The sequence below is a fragment of the Boleophthalmus pectinirostris genome, unplaced genomic scaffold, assembly GCF_026225935.1.
Source record: "Boleophthalmus pectinirostris isolate CB_2022bp ecotype Guang Dong unplaced genomic scaffold, ASM2622593v1 HiC_scaffold_10, whole genome shotgun sequence".
In the NCBI taxonomy this organism is placed as follows: Eukaryota; Metazoa; Chordata; class Actinopteri; order Gobiiformes; family Gobiidae; genus Boleophthalmus; species Boleophthalmus pectinirostris.
The window spans coordinates 758,267-774,623 of NW_026570971.1; the positions used below are offsets into that span (position 1 = coordinate 758,267).

At 43.3% G+C, this 16,357-nt stretch overlaps 1 protein-coding gene across 1 annotated transcript in view; it reads right to left on the minus strand.

The window, feature by feature from the left end:
- The window catches only part of nin (ninein (GSK3B interacting protein)), a 69,307-nt gene that overhangs the window by 30,037 nt on the left and 22,913 nt on the right, over nucleotides 1-16,357 (minus strand). The window contains exons 5-14 of the mRNA XM_055159172.1: nucleotides 9,749-9,797; nucleotides 9,254-9,432; nucleotides 8,423-8,563; nucleotides 7,015-7,182; nucleotides 6,588-6,724; nucleotides 5,026-5,166; nucleotides 3,445-3,619; nucleotides 2,628-2,738; nucleotides 2,463-2,552; nucleotides 2,233-2,368 (exon numbers count right to left, since the gene is read on the minus strand). Coding sequence (XP_055015147.1) covers nucleotides 2,233-2,368; nucleotides 2,463-2,552; nucleotides 2,628-2,738; nucleotides 3,445-3,619; nucleotides 5,026-5,166; nucleotides 6,588-6,724; nucleotides 7,015-7,182; nucleotides 8,423-8,563; nucleotides 9,254-9,432; nucleotides 9,749-9,797 — 1,327 coding nt within the window. The remainder of the gene's footprint in view (nucleotides 1-2,232; nucleotides 2,369-2,462; nucleotides 2,553-2,627; nucleotides 2,739-3,444; nucleotides 3,620-5,025; nucleotides 5,167-6,587; nucleotides 6,725-7,014; nucleotides 7,183-8,422; nucleotides 8,564-9,253; nucleotides 9,433-9,748; nucleotides 9,798-16,357) is intronic.

Consider the following 16,357-nt stretch of genomic DNA (forward strand, 5'->3'; position numbering starts at 1 on the left):
ACGCACATACAGACGCACAACACGAGGTCTGGGTGATATGGATCAAAAATATATCTGGATATATTTTGTTTTATCTCCATATCTGCACAGGAAGAAATAACCCATAAAACTGAAAACTGCAAAAACAAATCTGACAAATTCCACAAGGTCTTTTTTTTTTTATTAAAGTGTAAGAGGTCGGCAGTTCATACAGGAACATTTAAGATTACAAAAACCCTAATTACATAAATTATAATTTAACTGTAAAATAAAAGAAATAAAACATATTTCCTTCTTTTCATTCATAAATAAAACAACTCAACACAAGCTCATCTTTGTATTAACTCTTTTGGACTAAAGGACGTGACTCAGTGGAACATGAGGATGAGCTGCTGCTGCTGCTGCTGCTGCTGCTGCTTGCTGCTGATGCTCTTGTCTGTAAACGGTGGAAAAGTTTCGTGGGGCTTGAAGCTTTTCACTGGCACCAACGTTGGGCGTTCAGGGCGACAGTGACGAGTGAACGAGACACGAACGAACAAAATCAGGGAAGCGGAGATGACGAGCGAGAAGATAAACAAGCGAAGCGGCGAAATCTAAATTGGATATAAACATTATATCGATATATACGATATGTCAGAATTCATATCCAGTAGAGATGCGCGGATTGCGGTTGTAACCGCGGTATCCGCGGTTAATCTGCGGGTCGGGGGGATGACGTGATGAAAAATTATATTTTAATTAAATTCGGGCGGGTGGCGGTTTAACTACTAAAAAAAAAAAAAAAAAAAGTTCTTGTTAGTATTGTTACGTACATGTGAAAAGACGAGTGTCATTGTCTGTGTTTGTATGAAGTGTACGTCATGTCCTTAATTAGTCCATTTGACCTGTTTTTATGTTCTGAAGGTTCAGGTTGTGTTGGGTTATTGATGCCTAAGGTTTACGAGGCACATTTTATATGCAGTTTATTTTATTATTTCTAATTTATTTCAGCTGTTTGCCAACACGTAAGTGACTATAGGTACATATTTATTTAGTTGCATATTTTTTCTTGCCTATTTCAGTTGGAATATAAAGAGGGCATTGCCTGATTTCAATAAAGGTTCATCTGGATGAGATGATCTGTCTGTTTTGTTTCGATATCAGATATATTTTAAAACACGCAGACATTATAGCGTCGACTGCCACTCGGGGGATTTAAAACTTAAAGAAAGACCGATGGACTGAGGCTATGACTTTGAAATAACATTGGGCGATGGCAGAATGTTCAGAATGTAACAACATCCAACACGAAGGCAAGAAGGTTCAAAAACAGCCTCGTCGGAAAACGTCGTCAGTTAATTAGCTGCGCAAGAAAACCAGGTAAGTCCGGGTTTGTTATGGACAATTAAGAATGTGAACAAACACGCTGAGCCAATGTTGGAATGAATGAGCTGTAGTTTGCATTTTTATCGAGGCTCCTTAGTTTGTTTGCTGTATGATTGATCTAAAATCTAAAATCAATGGGCGGATGGCGGCGGGTGCGGTTTTGAAAACCTTCGGTACAAAATGGACAGCGGCGGATGATGAGTTTTGTGTCGCGGTTGCGGATGAAAAAATAGCCCATCAACAACATCACTAATATCCAGTTTAAAAACTATCTCGATATATTTAAAATATCGATATATCGCCCACCCCTACACAACACACACACAGTTTACACACACACACACAGTTTACACACACACACACACAGTTTACACACACGCACACACACACAGTTTACACACACACACACACACACACACACACACACACAGTTTACACACACACACACACACACACACACAGACACACACACACACAGTTTACACACACGCGCACACACACACACAGTTTACACACACGCGCACACACACACAGTTTACACACACACACGCACACACACAGATACACACACAGTTTACACACACACACACGCGCACACACACACAGTTTACACACACGCGCACACACACACAGTTTACACACACAACACACACACACTTTACACACACAACACACACACACTTTACACACACTTTACACACACAACACACACACACTTTACACACACACTTTACACACACTTTACACACACAGACAGTTTACACACACACACACACACACACACACACACACACACACAGTTTACACACACACACACACACAGTTTACACACACACACACACACACACAGTTTACACACACACACACACACAGGGCTCGTGGTCGTACCGGGGTCGGACTCGTTCCCGGGACTCTCGGTCTCCAGTTCGTCGCTCAGACTCTTGGAGCTCGTGGGAGGAACTCGGCCGATGTTGTGAAAGTCGTTTAACTCAGACTGAAGCTCGTCGATTCGATCCTGCAGCTCCTACAAAACAAAAACAGCGGAGTAAAGACACGTCCTCGCAAGTGTGGACGGAGGACGGACGAGACGTGTCTCCAGGAGCGTGGACGAGCCTCACCCTGCACTGAGCCTCGTAGCTCACGTGAAGCTCTTTGATTCTTTCTTCTTGCAGAAAAAACTCTGCACTGCCGGGGTCCAAGTCTCCAAACTGAGAATGATTCAAAGTTATTTTTCACAATTAAAAAATAAAAACATGTATATATATTCATGTTTGTTTTGGTACCTTCTCCTTCATGATGTTGTCCATGTTTGTCTGGAGTTTTGTGATTTGGTTTTCAGCTTCTACGAGTTTTTCGGCCGTGTCCAGCAGCTCCACCTCCAGACGACGGTTCTCCTGAAGAACAAACGATAAAGTGATTTGAGTTTGACTTTAGAAACGTAAAAAAACAACGTCACAAAAACCTCAACTCAGGAACATCTGACTTTTGTTTTTGTTTAAAGAGACGGAGCTCCTGGATTCAGAGCCTCAGAGTCCAAACACGACGCTCCTCACCTTCACGCAGATGGACAGGTGTGTGGTTCCTCACCTTCACGGAGATGGACAGGTGTCTGGTTCCTCACCTTCACGGAGATGGACAGGTGTCTGGTTCCTCACCTTCACGGAGATGGACAGGTGTCTGGTTCCTCACCTTCACGCAGATGGACAGGTGTGTGGTTCCTCACCTTCACGGAGATGGACAGGTGTGTGGTTCCTCACCTTCACGCAGATGGACAGGTGTCTGGTTCCTCACCTTCACGGAGATGGACAGGTGTCTGGTTCCTCACCTTCACGCAGATGGACAGGTGTGTGGTTCCTCACCTTCACGCAGAGATGGACAGGTGTCTGGTTCCTCACCTTCACGCAGATGGACAGGTGTGTGGTTCCTCACCTTCACAGATGGACAGGTGTCTGGTTCCTCACCTTCACGGAGATGGACAGGTGGTGTGTGGTTCCTCACCTTCACGCAGATGGACAGGTGTCTGGTTCCTCACCTTCACGCAGATGGACAGGTGTGTGGTTCCTCACCTTCACGGAGATGGACAGGTGTCTGGTTCCTCACCTTCACGGAGATGGACAGGTGGTCTCGGAGGAAGGACTCTTCTTCTCTGATCTTCTGGACCTGGGCCTGGAGCTCGTCCCTCTGAGCTGCAGCCTGAACCTGGATCTGCTCCATCTCCTGCATCAGCTCCGAGCGCAAAGAGCTCAGCCTCTCCCTGTGCTCCTGCTCCAGCTTCCTGCAAACACACAACACACACAAATAAACACACAACACACACAAATAAACACACACACACACAAATAAACACACACACACACATTTAGAAACAAAAGAACCACAGTAGATGATTTAAAGCTCCTGAATCACACAAACTGACTCTGAGCTTTAAGTCACATTCTGATGTTCTGATGTTCTAATGTTCTGATGTTCTGATGTTCTGTTGTTCTGATGTTCTGATGTTCTAATGTTCTAATGTTCTGATGTTCTGATGTTCTAATGTTCTGATGTTCTAATGTTCTAATGCTCTGATGTTCTGATGTTCTAATGTTCTGATGTTCTAATGTTCTAATGTTCTGATGTTCTGATGTTCTAAAGTTCTGATGTTCTGATGTTCTAATGTTCTAATGTTCTGATGTTCTAATGTTCTGATGTTGTGATGTTCTAATGTTCTAATGTTCTGATGTTCTAATGTTCTAATGTTCTGATGTTGTGATGTTGTGATGTTCTGATGTTCTGATGTTCTGATGTTCTAATGTTCTGTCGTTCTGATGTTCTGATGTTCCTGTTCACACTCAGAGCTGGAGTTGTGTTTGTTTCTTTCACATATTTGAGTAACTCTTTATTATTCGTCTACATCTCCAAAGCTCCAGATGTTCTGTTCCACCTTTACAGTTTTCAGCAACTGCAGCTGCGCCGGATTCGGTTCCTGCTCCTGATCTTGAACCGACTGACGAGTTCACGCTGAAAATCAAAACGTTCAGGAACCGAAAAGTTGTTTCTCGACGGGAACAAAGTAAAACACACACGACACTTTTCACTTTAGTTCAGGAAAGATCAGCAACTCCAGAGCTGAAATGTTCCAGGTGATTCTAGTGAAGGTGTGTGGAGTTTAAAAACACAGTGGAGCACTTCCTGTATCATCACATGATGACATCATAAGGTGGAACAGAGTGTTTTCTGGTTGAGAGAAGAACTCAGTCTAAATCTGCAGACAAAAGCACAACTCCAGATGTTTGTGAAGAGGATCAGAAAATAAAACCGTCCCTTTAAACAGGTGAAAGTAAAAGAAGCTCTGACGCTGCAGAACGACGGTTTATAAAACTCACACCTGACGTTGAGTTTGTCGTTTGTAAAAGTTCAGACCTGAGGTTGAGTTTGTCGTTTGTAAAAGTTCAGACCTGAGGTTGAGTTTGTCGTTTGTAAAACTCAGACCTGAGGTTGAGTTTATCGTTTGTAAAAGTTCAGACCTGAGGTTGAGTTTGTCGTTTGTAAAAGTTCAGACCTGAGGTTGAGTTTGTTGTTTGTAAAAGTTCAGACCTGAGGTTGAGTTTGTCGTTTGTAAAAGTTCGGACCTGAGGTTGAGTTTGTCGTTTGTAAAAGTTCAGACCTGAGGTTGAGTTTGTCGTTTGTAAAAGTTCAGACCTGAGGTTGAGTTTGTTGTTGTGTTCGATGGTCGAGTGATGTTCGTCCACTTCTGTGGCCAACTGAGTTTTGAGTCTTTCTGTTTTCTCCAGGTCCGACTGGATCTTCTCCTTTTCCCTGAGTCCACGGTCCACACACGCTCTGGAAAAGACAAACGTGTGAAGAACATCAGGTCTACACTTCTACAGTTGTACAGTTGTTTTGTACAGTTCTAATGTTCTACAGTTTTCTGAAGATTATGGACAAGGTCCTTCAACATCACTATGTCACAGCTCCTCCTGTGAAGAGACGTCCACCTGTGTTTCTGCTGCAACCAGCGGCTCTCAAACTCTTCACACCAAGTACCACCAAAGAAAAGATTTGGCTTTTCAAGATCTAAACCAGGACTATTCCAGGGCTAATGTGGGACTAAACCCGGTCTAAACCAGGACTAAACCAGGACTATTCCAGGACTATTCCAGGCCTGAACCAGGACTATTCCAGGTCTGAACCAGGACTTTTCCAGGGCTAATGTGGGACTAAACCCGGTCTAAACCAGGAATAAACTAGGACTTTTCCAGGTCTGAACCAGGACTATTCCAGGTCTGAACCAGGACTATTCCAGGCCTGAACCAGGACTATTCCAGGTCTGAACCAGGACCTTTCCAGGGCTAATGTGGGACTAAACCCGGTCTAAACCAGGACTAAACTAGGACTTTTCCAGGTCTGAACCAGGACTATTCCAGGTCTGAACCAGGACTATTCCAGGCCTGAACCAGGACTATTCCAGGCCTGAACCAGGACTATTCCAGGTCTGAACCAGGACTATTCCAGGCCTGAACCAGGACTATTCCAGGTCTGAACCAGGACTTTTCCAGGGCTAATGTGGGACTAAACCCGGTCTAAACCAGGACTAAACTAGGACTTTTCCAGGTCTGAACCAGGACTATTCCAGGCCTGAACCAGGACTATTCCAGGCCTGAACCAGGACAATTCCAGGCCTGAACCAGGACAATTCCAGGCCTGAACCAGGACTATTCCAGGTCTGAACCAGGACTATTCCAGGCCTGAACCAGGACTTTTCCAGGCCTGAACCAGGACTTTTCCAGGCCTGAACCAGGACTATTCCAGGCCTGAACCAGGACTATTCCAGGTCTGAACCAGGACTATTCCAGGTCTGAACCAGGACTTTTCCAGGTCTGAACCAGGACTATTCCAGGTCTGAACCAGGACTATTCCAGGTCTGAACCAGGACTTTTCCAGGCCTGAACCAGGACTTTTCCAGGCCTGAACCAGGACTTTTCCAGGCCTGAACCAGGACTATTCCAGGTCTGAACCAGGACTATTCCAGGTCTGAACCAGGACTATTCCAGGTCTGAACCAGGACTATTCCAGGTCTGAACCAGGACTATTCCAGGTCTGAACCAGGACTTTTCCAGGTCTGAACCAGGACTTTTCCAGGTCTGAACCAGGACTTTTCCAGGTCTGAACCAGGACTATTCCAGGTCTGAACCAGGACTATTCCAGGTCTGAACCAGGACTATTCCAGGTCTGAACCAGGACGCTCTGTGGTCTGAACTCACAGCAGGTGTCTGATCTCGGCTCTGAAACTCGCCAGCGCCGCCTGCAGGACGCCGTTCCTCGTGTCCAGCAGCTCAGTCTCCAGGGCGAAGCTGAGGTCACTGAGGCTCAGTTTTCCCTCCACATTGAAGTTCAAGGCCTGGAGAACGGAGATTTAGTAGATACTTGTAATTTTATTCACATTTTGAAACACTTACACTGTTTCTCGTCTATGAAGCCTGATGCTTTTACAGAAGGTCTTAAAAAGTCTGACATCATTTCACAGGCCAATGATTTTGGAAATTCTTGTTGAAATAATCTCAAATTTCCACAGAATGTTTAGAAACAGATGAAGATTTGATATGTACAGTTTTATTTTTGTTGTTTTCAGAACAGAGTCGTACTGTCCCTTTAATCTTAAAACTTCTCAAACTTCAGACGGACTCAGACCTGCAGGATTTCTGTTCCGTTCTCGATTCCCTCCTGGGTCCACGAGTCCAGGACGTTTTCCACCGGACAGAATCCCGTCCCATCGTCCAACGCGGAGAAGAGACTCTGAGCGATGGAGCTGCTCAGGGCCGAGGGCGTCGCGATTCTGCGGCCGACCTCGTCGAAAGGCTGAAGAGAAACAACAGTTTTAAATTTAAATAAAGGAAGACAACGGTTTAAAGGTCTACTGTGTCACTTTCCTGTCAGAGGGGCCACACGGTCCTCGTCTCCAGAGGTGCTTTTGTTTTACCTCCAATATTCCAAAGTACGGCATTAAACTTTTCAATCTCCACAGAAACGAGCAGGAGTATTTTTGTGCAATAAAAACACCCAAAATTCTATAAATACATTGTAAATATTATAAGTTTAATATCATATTGTGGAACATTTCAGGCAAAGCAACAGCATCTCTATGACAACAAACCCCCAAACAGGACTAAACCAGGTCTAAACCAGGTCTAAACCAGGTCTAATCCAGGACTAAACCAGGTCTAAACCAGGTCTAAAACAGGACTAAACCAGGTCTAAACCAGGTCTAAACCAGGACTAAAACAGGACCAAACCAGGACTAAACCAGGTCTAATCCAGGACTAAAACAGGACCAATCCAGGTCTAAACCAGGACTATTCCAGGTCTAATCGTGCTGTAGCAGTTTGATATAAATGTTTACAACAAAAACAGAACTCGTACAAACCCTGGAAATCAGTGATTGTGTATTTTTTATTTTCTCATCTGTAAGTGAAAGTAGAAAGTATCGTGACTATCGTGATCACTCAGAACGAGACGAGACAGTGTCTAAAAATGATTCACCAATTCACAAATTTACTCGAGTAAATATGTGAATTAAATCATAAAAAACTTCAAAAAGATCTACAAATCTTTGACAATATCCAAACAAGAAACAAGTCGTGTTATTTCTCCAAGTTCCTCCTCTGTTATTACGAGAACTTGTCTTTCAAGATGAAATGTCAGTTCCTCTGATTTTATAAAATAAATGTTGTCAAAAATATGACTTATAGATGTTTTTTTCTTCTTTTTTGGCTGGAGCGACATAGTCCGGGAAAATACACTACATGAATTTCACAATTCAACTGCAAATTTTGGCCTCAGAGTTTTTAATTTCTTTGATTTAATATTTCTGTTTTGTTCCAGTCCATGTTTTTGAACTGTTAAAGTTACAACTCACCAACACCAAATCCAAATGTAAAACACAAACCTCATCAGGTCGTTTTTCTCATGTTCACAGAATCTTGAGTCAGTTTTGTCTCATGAGATGTTGTGGCCGGTGATTCCAGAGAGAAGTGACCTGACTGACCTGACTGGTGACCTGACTGACCTGACTGGTGACCTGACTGGTGACCGGACTGACCTGTGTGGAGTGCATTCTCTTGAGCTGCCTGTAGGGGGAGGCAGAGGGTGTGGGAGGTTTGTGTTGGTTTAAAACTCTGGAGACAAACTCCTGAACCGTCAGAGCGTCACAGCTCAGAGTCTGCAGCTCCTCCCCCGAAATCTGGAAAACACAAAACAGAAACAGAAACAGAAACAGAACAGAACAGATGAGGACGCGGCACAGATCAGGTCTGGTTTTTTAACGTGAGTCACAGATCACATGAAGAGGAAGCAAACGCACAAAAGCAGAAGCACATTTACAACTCAAACATTTACGTCTCAAACTCACAGGTAAAAGTCGGTTGTACAGAACAGGTCACTTCTCTGTTTTGTGGTTTTCTGAACATTGATCACGAGATTTTACAAATATTTCCATGGAGCAAAACGACACAAACTCCAAGTGTTTTATAAAGACAAACACATTTTAAACCATTTTCTGTCTGTTCTTCGTCCTTCGTCCTCGTTCACAGACTCTGCTCTGTGTGTGAATGTTTCTCATGTTTCTGTTCATTTCTACAAATGTAAATCAGTAAATCTCAGTGTTTATACAAACTGCAGTGTCACAGACAAATCTAATGTGCAAAATAAAATATAAAACACTTTTTGGAGAATTTATTAAATCAATAACAGAAGATTACATTTTACTTCCTTAAAGATTTTATTTACTTCCTCCTTTTCAGACACAAGTCAAATCTGCATAAGAATTACTTTTGTTTATTGTTATAGAAAAGAAGAATTTATTTTTATATTCTGTTTATCTGGATGTATTTTACATTTTCTCTAAATACACAAACCCCGAGTTTGGACTCACCTGGAGCCCGAGGCGTCGGCTCAGGCTGAGCAGATCCGCGTGAGTCGCCAAACCGTCCCAGGACAGAGCCAGGTCCTCACACGCCTCCAGAACCTTCTGCTCCAGACGCCCCGCCACAGGAGCACCCACACAACCCCGAGGAGTACCCGGCTCGTCAGGGTTCCACAGGAGCGACTGACCTACACAGACGAGAACAGAAGAACAAGAACAAGAACAAGAACATGAAGAACAAGAACATGAGAGAAGAACAAGAACATGAGAGAAGAACAAGAACATGTGAGAAGAACAAGAACATGAGAGAAGAACAAGAACATGAGAGAAGAACAAGAACATGAGAGAAGAACAAGAACATGTGAGAACATTTAACCACAATGATTTAAAGTCGAGACCTGAAATCGAGTTAATTTAAATACAGACGATTCATCATTTAAAGTAAAAAACTATAAAATTTATACAAAAATAAAATATTATTTATAATATTAAATTAAATTCTACCTTCAGCCTCATACTCCTCCTCTGTGCTCGTCTCGAGAACGTTCCAGCGCTGAAACACAAACACGAGAAGTTTCAAACTCACTGAGTTTATTTGTTTTTACTCATTTATTTAGTCTGAAGCTGCTCCTGTGTCTGTGTCTCCTGCAGAACATCCTGTTTCTGAGCTTCAGTCTTTGTTCTTCAGTTCAAATCTTGAAGAAGCTTCAGCTCATTTCACAAACATCATGGACATTTTCCTGAAGCACAGTTTGAGCAGCTTCAGCTTCAGTCTCTCATCATCATCCTCCTCCTCATCCTCATCATCATCCTCATCCTCATCCTCATCATCATCATCATCATCATCATCAGCCCGGTTCTGCTGCAGAAACTGTCACTAATGTTTCTGTCAGATCAAGAAAAGAAGAAGAAACTCCTCAAACTCCCTGATGTTCTTCTCTTCATGATCTGCTGGATGAAGGTCTTTGTCCCTCTGAACCTTAATTTTCCATCAGATCGTGAAGCTTCAGTTTCTTCTGTTCTTCTGTCACACTGGAGTGAAGAACATCAGGACAAACATTTCTTCACTCAAGGACCAAAGACGTCGCCTAAAACTGTTCAGTCTTTTTCTCCACGGCTGAAAGTTCAGACAAACTCTTGGTCTGAAAAAAGAACCTAGAAACATAAATGATCGTAAAACCAAATGAACCTCACTGGACGACTTCAGGCGTCAGTGTCTTTAGGTGCAGGTCGGTAAAAATATCGACCTGTGCTGGAGTTTTACGTTAGAAGATGAGTGAAAGATGAGATTTCTGAACTGTGAGATGTAAATGAGATGACCTCTGAGATTTTGAGATTCTGAGACTTAGAGGACAGAGTGAAAACAGGAGCAGTTTGGAGTCGTGACCCTCACACGATTCTTCACAACCAACAACTCAAAACCAAGTGTGGAAACAGCAGCAGATGGAGCCAGAACATGGGAAACTGGAGATGTTTAGTCCTGGTTTAGTCCTGGTTTGGTCCTGGTTTGGTCCTGGTTTGGTCCTGGTTTGGTCCTGGTTTGGTCCTGGCATTGTTGTTGTGGTGTGAGCAGCAGCTGGGACGCAGGAGTGTGTTGGAATCCAGCGGCCTGTGTGTGTGTGTGTGTGTGTGTGTGTGTGTGTGTGTGTGTGTGTGTGTGTGTGTGTGTGTGTGTGTGTGTGTGTGTGTGTGTGTGTGTGGGGTGTCGTCTTTTGTCCCCGGGCGTCTCCTCTGACCCTGCGCCATCTGCCGGTCCAGGCTCCAGACTTTGTCCTTTTGTTCAAACTCAGATCAGTCAAACCCGGGACACGAGGAACCAACAAACTCACAATACGAACAATAAAGTCTCATCTGAGAACGACCGCGACCGCGACCGCGACCACGGCGGCGGCGGCGGCGGCGACATGTGCGGAGTGTGGAGGAATCTGACGCAGCAGCTGGACGACTCAGGACAAAGAACGTGTGGAGGAACCAGAGTCAGAACGACCTCCACTTCACTCATCTGCAGTTTTATTTGAGCGATAAAAAACTCACCACAAAATAAAAAAAAATAGAAAGTTGAAACAGACGAGTCAGGGTGTAATTCTAAAATAATCTCCTGTGAACTTTAAGTCACGTTCTAATGTTTCCTCCTCAAAAACAAACCTGGAGTTGAGTTTCGTTTCACCTGCCACGTTTACATGAAAGATTTAATTCTGAATAAAAATAATTATTCAGAATTAAACTTAAATCTGAAGTAAGTTGGTGTTTTATTCTGTTTACATGAGGTTTTTTATAGAGCCCGACCGATATGGATTTTGCTGTGGCCGATATGAAACCGATATAATCACCGATATATTTAGTGATGTAAAAATTCACTGTAAATCTTGAATTGTTTAAAAAACTTAAGTTTGGCTCTAGTGGATTTTAAATTGGGTTTATTTAGGAAACATTTATTGTTATTTTGACTCTTTACATCATATTTACAGACAGTTGGACTAATGGCATTTTTGCATCACATTCTAGACACTAGTGATGGGGATTCCAGTTTTTTTTTTTTTTTTTGGAGAACCGGCTCTTTTGGCTCGACTCACTAAAGCAGTTGGCTCTTTCCAAGAGACTCTTGAGATTGTTTTGTTGCAAGCAGGACTAAACCAGAACTGAACCAGGACTGAGTGTCGGGACTCGGTCTCTATCTCTCTCCTTCACTCCAGCCCAAGTTTAGTCCTGGTTTATTCATTTTATGCTGAACTGCAGCCAAATATGCACTTTTTTAAAAAATCCTATGCACACGCAGATTTCTGAAAGTTTCGTTTTCAGCCGCTGCTGCTGTTAAACTACGGGTCGACATGCGACATGAAGAGAAAAAGTGAGAAAAAGAGAAAACACGGCTCCTGATAAGAAGCAGGCTCCTGTTGTTCGCTCTAAGAGCCGCTTCGATCACGACCCATAACTCCTGCTAGTAAATAAACTATCGCTATTAGCCTTTAGCCGTAAATGCTGCGCGCCGCGGTAGTTAATTATATGCATAAATGTGGATCATTCACACGTCTATTCACAGCTCATTTACATATCAATACTGGTCCAGTAACAAATATACGGCCAATATAATCACTTTACAATAGACCAATAGAAAACAGCCTGTTTATGTGCAGAGCTACAGCAGCTAACCGCTAACAAAACCTAAACTAGCTTCAAAGTCGACGTATTTCCAACACTCACTCACACAGGCTCCTCCCACATCACACAGGCTCCTCCCACATCACACAGGCTCCTCCCACATCACACAGGCTCCTCCCACATCACAAATCTGCACTAATAAATGTCCTTTTAATCCAGACTCAAACCGATTGTCCGTAAAAAGAAAATAATCTCAGTGTTTGGATCTGTGTCTGCAGGTGTAAACAAACACACGTGAGTGACGTGACTCTGTGGTGTGTTCAGGGACAGTACGGACACACACACACACACAAATTACACCACAGATAAATAGTGATGTGGAGCCACATATGAGGACATTTATCTGTCTGTAAATTGGATTAAATGAACAGAATGTAGAGAGTCTAAGCTTTATAACGACGTGTAACATGCCCATGTGAAATATCGGCCCCTATCAGCAAGTATATCGGCCGATAGCCGATATGTCTCCAGGTGCCCATATTGGCCGATAATATCGGCCAGCCGATATATCGGTCGGGCTCTAGTTTTTTATTCTGAATTCAAATCTTTTCGTTGTTGTTTCCGTGTAAATAATGATGTTTCTTGGTGTTTGGTGTTAAACTGCTCAGATGTTTCAGATGTTTTTGTTTCGTGTGTGTGAGCGTCTGGTTCTGATTGGACAGAAACACCAACAGATTTAAACACAAACTTCAGACGCTCCCGACTTTTCTGTCGTCTGGTTTGTGGTTCCTCCACCGACACAAACACCGTCCAGACTTTTACACAGTCTAAAACCAGGACTAAACCAGGACTAAAACCAGGACTAAAACAGGACCAAACCAGGACTAAAACAGGACTAAAACCAGGACTAAAACCAGGACTAAACCAGGACCAAACCAGGACTAAAACCAGGACTAAAACAGGACTCGATAAGGTCTAAAAACAGGACTAAACCAGGACTAAACCAGGACCAAACCAGGACTAAAACCAGGACTAAAACAGGACTCGATAAGGTCTAAAAACAGGACTAAACCAGGACTAAACCAGGACTAAACCAGGACTAAACCAGGACTAAACCAGGACTAAACCAGGACTAAACCAGGACTGGACTGAACCAGGTCTAAACCAGGACTAAACCAGGACTAAACCAGGACTAAACCAGGACAAACCAGGACCTAAACCAGGACCAAACCAGGAAACTAAAACAGGACTAAAAAGGACTAAAACCAGGACTAAACCAGGACTAAACAGGACTAAACCAGGACTAAACCAGGACTAAACCAGGACTAAACCAGTCTAAACCTAAACCACCAGACTAAACCAGGACTAAAACCAGGACTAAACCAGGACTAAACCAGGACTAAACAGGACTAAACCAGGAAAACCAGGACTAAACCAGGAAAACAGGACTAAACAGGACTAAAACCAGGACTAAAACCAGGACTAAACCAGGACTAAAACCAGGACTAAAACAGGACTAACAGGACTAAAACAGGACTAACAGAAAACCAGGACTAAACCAGGACCAGGACTAAACCAGACTGACTAAAACAGGACTAAAACAGGACTAAAAAAAAAGACTAAAAAAGGACTCTATAAGGACTAAAAACAGGTCTAAACCAGGACTGAGACCAGGACTAGACCAGGACTAGACCAGGACTCTATAATGTCTAAAACTGAGCTGCTCGTGTCTTTTCTGTCGTCTGAGTTTGTGGTTCCTCCACCGACACAAACACCGTCCAGAACATTTGGACCCGACGTGGTTCTGATGAGAACTGGACAATCGTCTCATCAAACTTTCCGTCTGTGAGTCGAGGAGGAGAAGGAGGAAGAAGAAGACAAAAGCTCAGCCCACATCCCACATCCCACATCCCACTCACAAATCCAAAGAGACATGGAATCAAAGTCAGACCAGGACCAGACCAGGACCAAGACCAAGACCAGACCAAGACCAAGACCAGGACCAAGACCAAGACCAAGACCAAGACCAAGACCAAGACCAAGACCAGGACCAAGGACCAAGACCAGGACCAAGACCAAGACCAAGGACCAGGACCAGGACCAAGACCAAGACCAAGGACCAAGGACCAAGACCAGACCAGGACCAGGACCAGGACCAGGACCAGGAGGAGGAGACGAGGAGCCTGAAGCACCAGCAGCATTTGAACAACAACAAACCACAAACAGGATCCAGGAAACAAACTCAGTCACATTTAACATCACAACAAAACAAACTCTTACTTCAATATTAAGTGTTTACAAGGACTTTTTAAAGACAAATCCAGTTTATTCAGATTTAAATCTCTCGTGTAAACGTGTCAGATGATGTGGGCGTTGAAACTGTTGTGATGAGTCTGAGTCTTTAAGCTGCAGCGACAGAGAAAAGTCAAGAGTCACTGAAGGACAAGAAACAGACCTCAGACTCAAGCAAAAGATCTGCTCTGTGCAAATGTCAATCACTCTGTCTCTGTCTGTGTCGTTCTCTTTATCTCTGTCTCTGTCTCTGTCTCTGTCTGTGTTTTTCTCTCTGTCTGTCCGTCTCCGTCTCCGTCTCTTTATCTGTGTCACATGAGGAGATAATCCAACAACAGATCAACCAGGAACCTCTGAACTACAGACGAGACAGAAGGAGATCAGTCCACAACACAAAACACACACACGACAAACACACAACACACACACGTCGTTTTCTCCATCAGTTTCATAAATTTGTTCCATCACAAAATCTTCAACAACAAACTCCACAAAGGAGAAACGTTCTTCATGAACAATTTCTCCAACGATCAAGAGAAGAAAGAACAAAACTTAAAGAAACAACGAGACTCATGAGTCACACAAACAAACTCAACTCATGTTCTGATCCTGAAGAAAAAACAGAAGAACTGGTTCAGACTCGGACTCAGTCAAGAATTTAAATTAAAAATGTATTTGTTGATGTGGAGGTTTACACAAGACACACAGATCTGTCACGTTTAAATGTGAGTCTCTAGATCCAGAAAAGTTACAAACAAACCTTAAAATGACACCGATGAATGAATTAGATTAAATATTTCAGTAATAAATTAAACTCCAGTGTGTTTGTTTCTATGGTGTAAAATACTGAAGTAAAGTTCAGATTTGAGCATCAAACAAACGAGTGAAACAAAAGCCTCAGGCTGATTTAAAGGAAACTAATAAAACATGACTGAACTACTTCCTCTGGGCACACGGCACAGGGCACACTTTAACACTGGCACACTTTAACACTGGCACACTTTAACACTGGCACACTTTAACTTTAACCTGGCACACACTGGCACACTTTAACACTGGCACACTTAACCCTACACACTGGCACACTTTTAACACACACTGGCACACTTTAACACTGGCACACTTTAACACTGGCACACTTTAACACTGGCACACTTTAACACTGGCACACTTTAACACTGGCACACTTTAACACTGGCACACTTTAACACTGGCACACTTTAACACTGGCACACTTTAACACTGGCACACTTTAACACTGGCACACTTTAACCCTGGCACACTTTAACCCTGGCACACTTTAACACTGGCACACTTTAACACTGGCACACTTACACTTACACCCTGGCACACTTTAACACTGGCACACTTTAACCCTGGCACACTTTAACACTGGCACACTTTAACACTGGCACACTTTAACACTGGCACACTTTAACACTGGCACACTTTAACCCTGGCACACTTTAACCCTGGCACACTTTAACACTGGCACACTTTAACACTGGCACACTTTAACACTGGCACACTTTAACACTGGCACACTTTAACCCTGGCACACTTTAACCTGGCACACTTTAACACTGGCACACTTTTGGCACACTTTAACCCTGGCACACTTTAACCTGGCACACTTTAACCCTGGCACACTTTTAACACTGGCACACTTTACCACTGGCACACACTTTGGCACACTTTAACTTTAACACTGGCACACTTTTA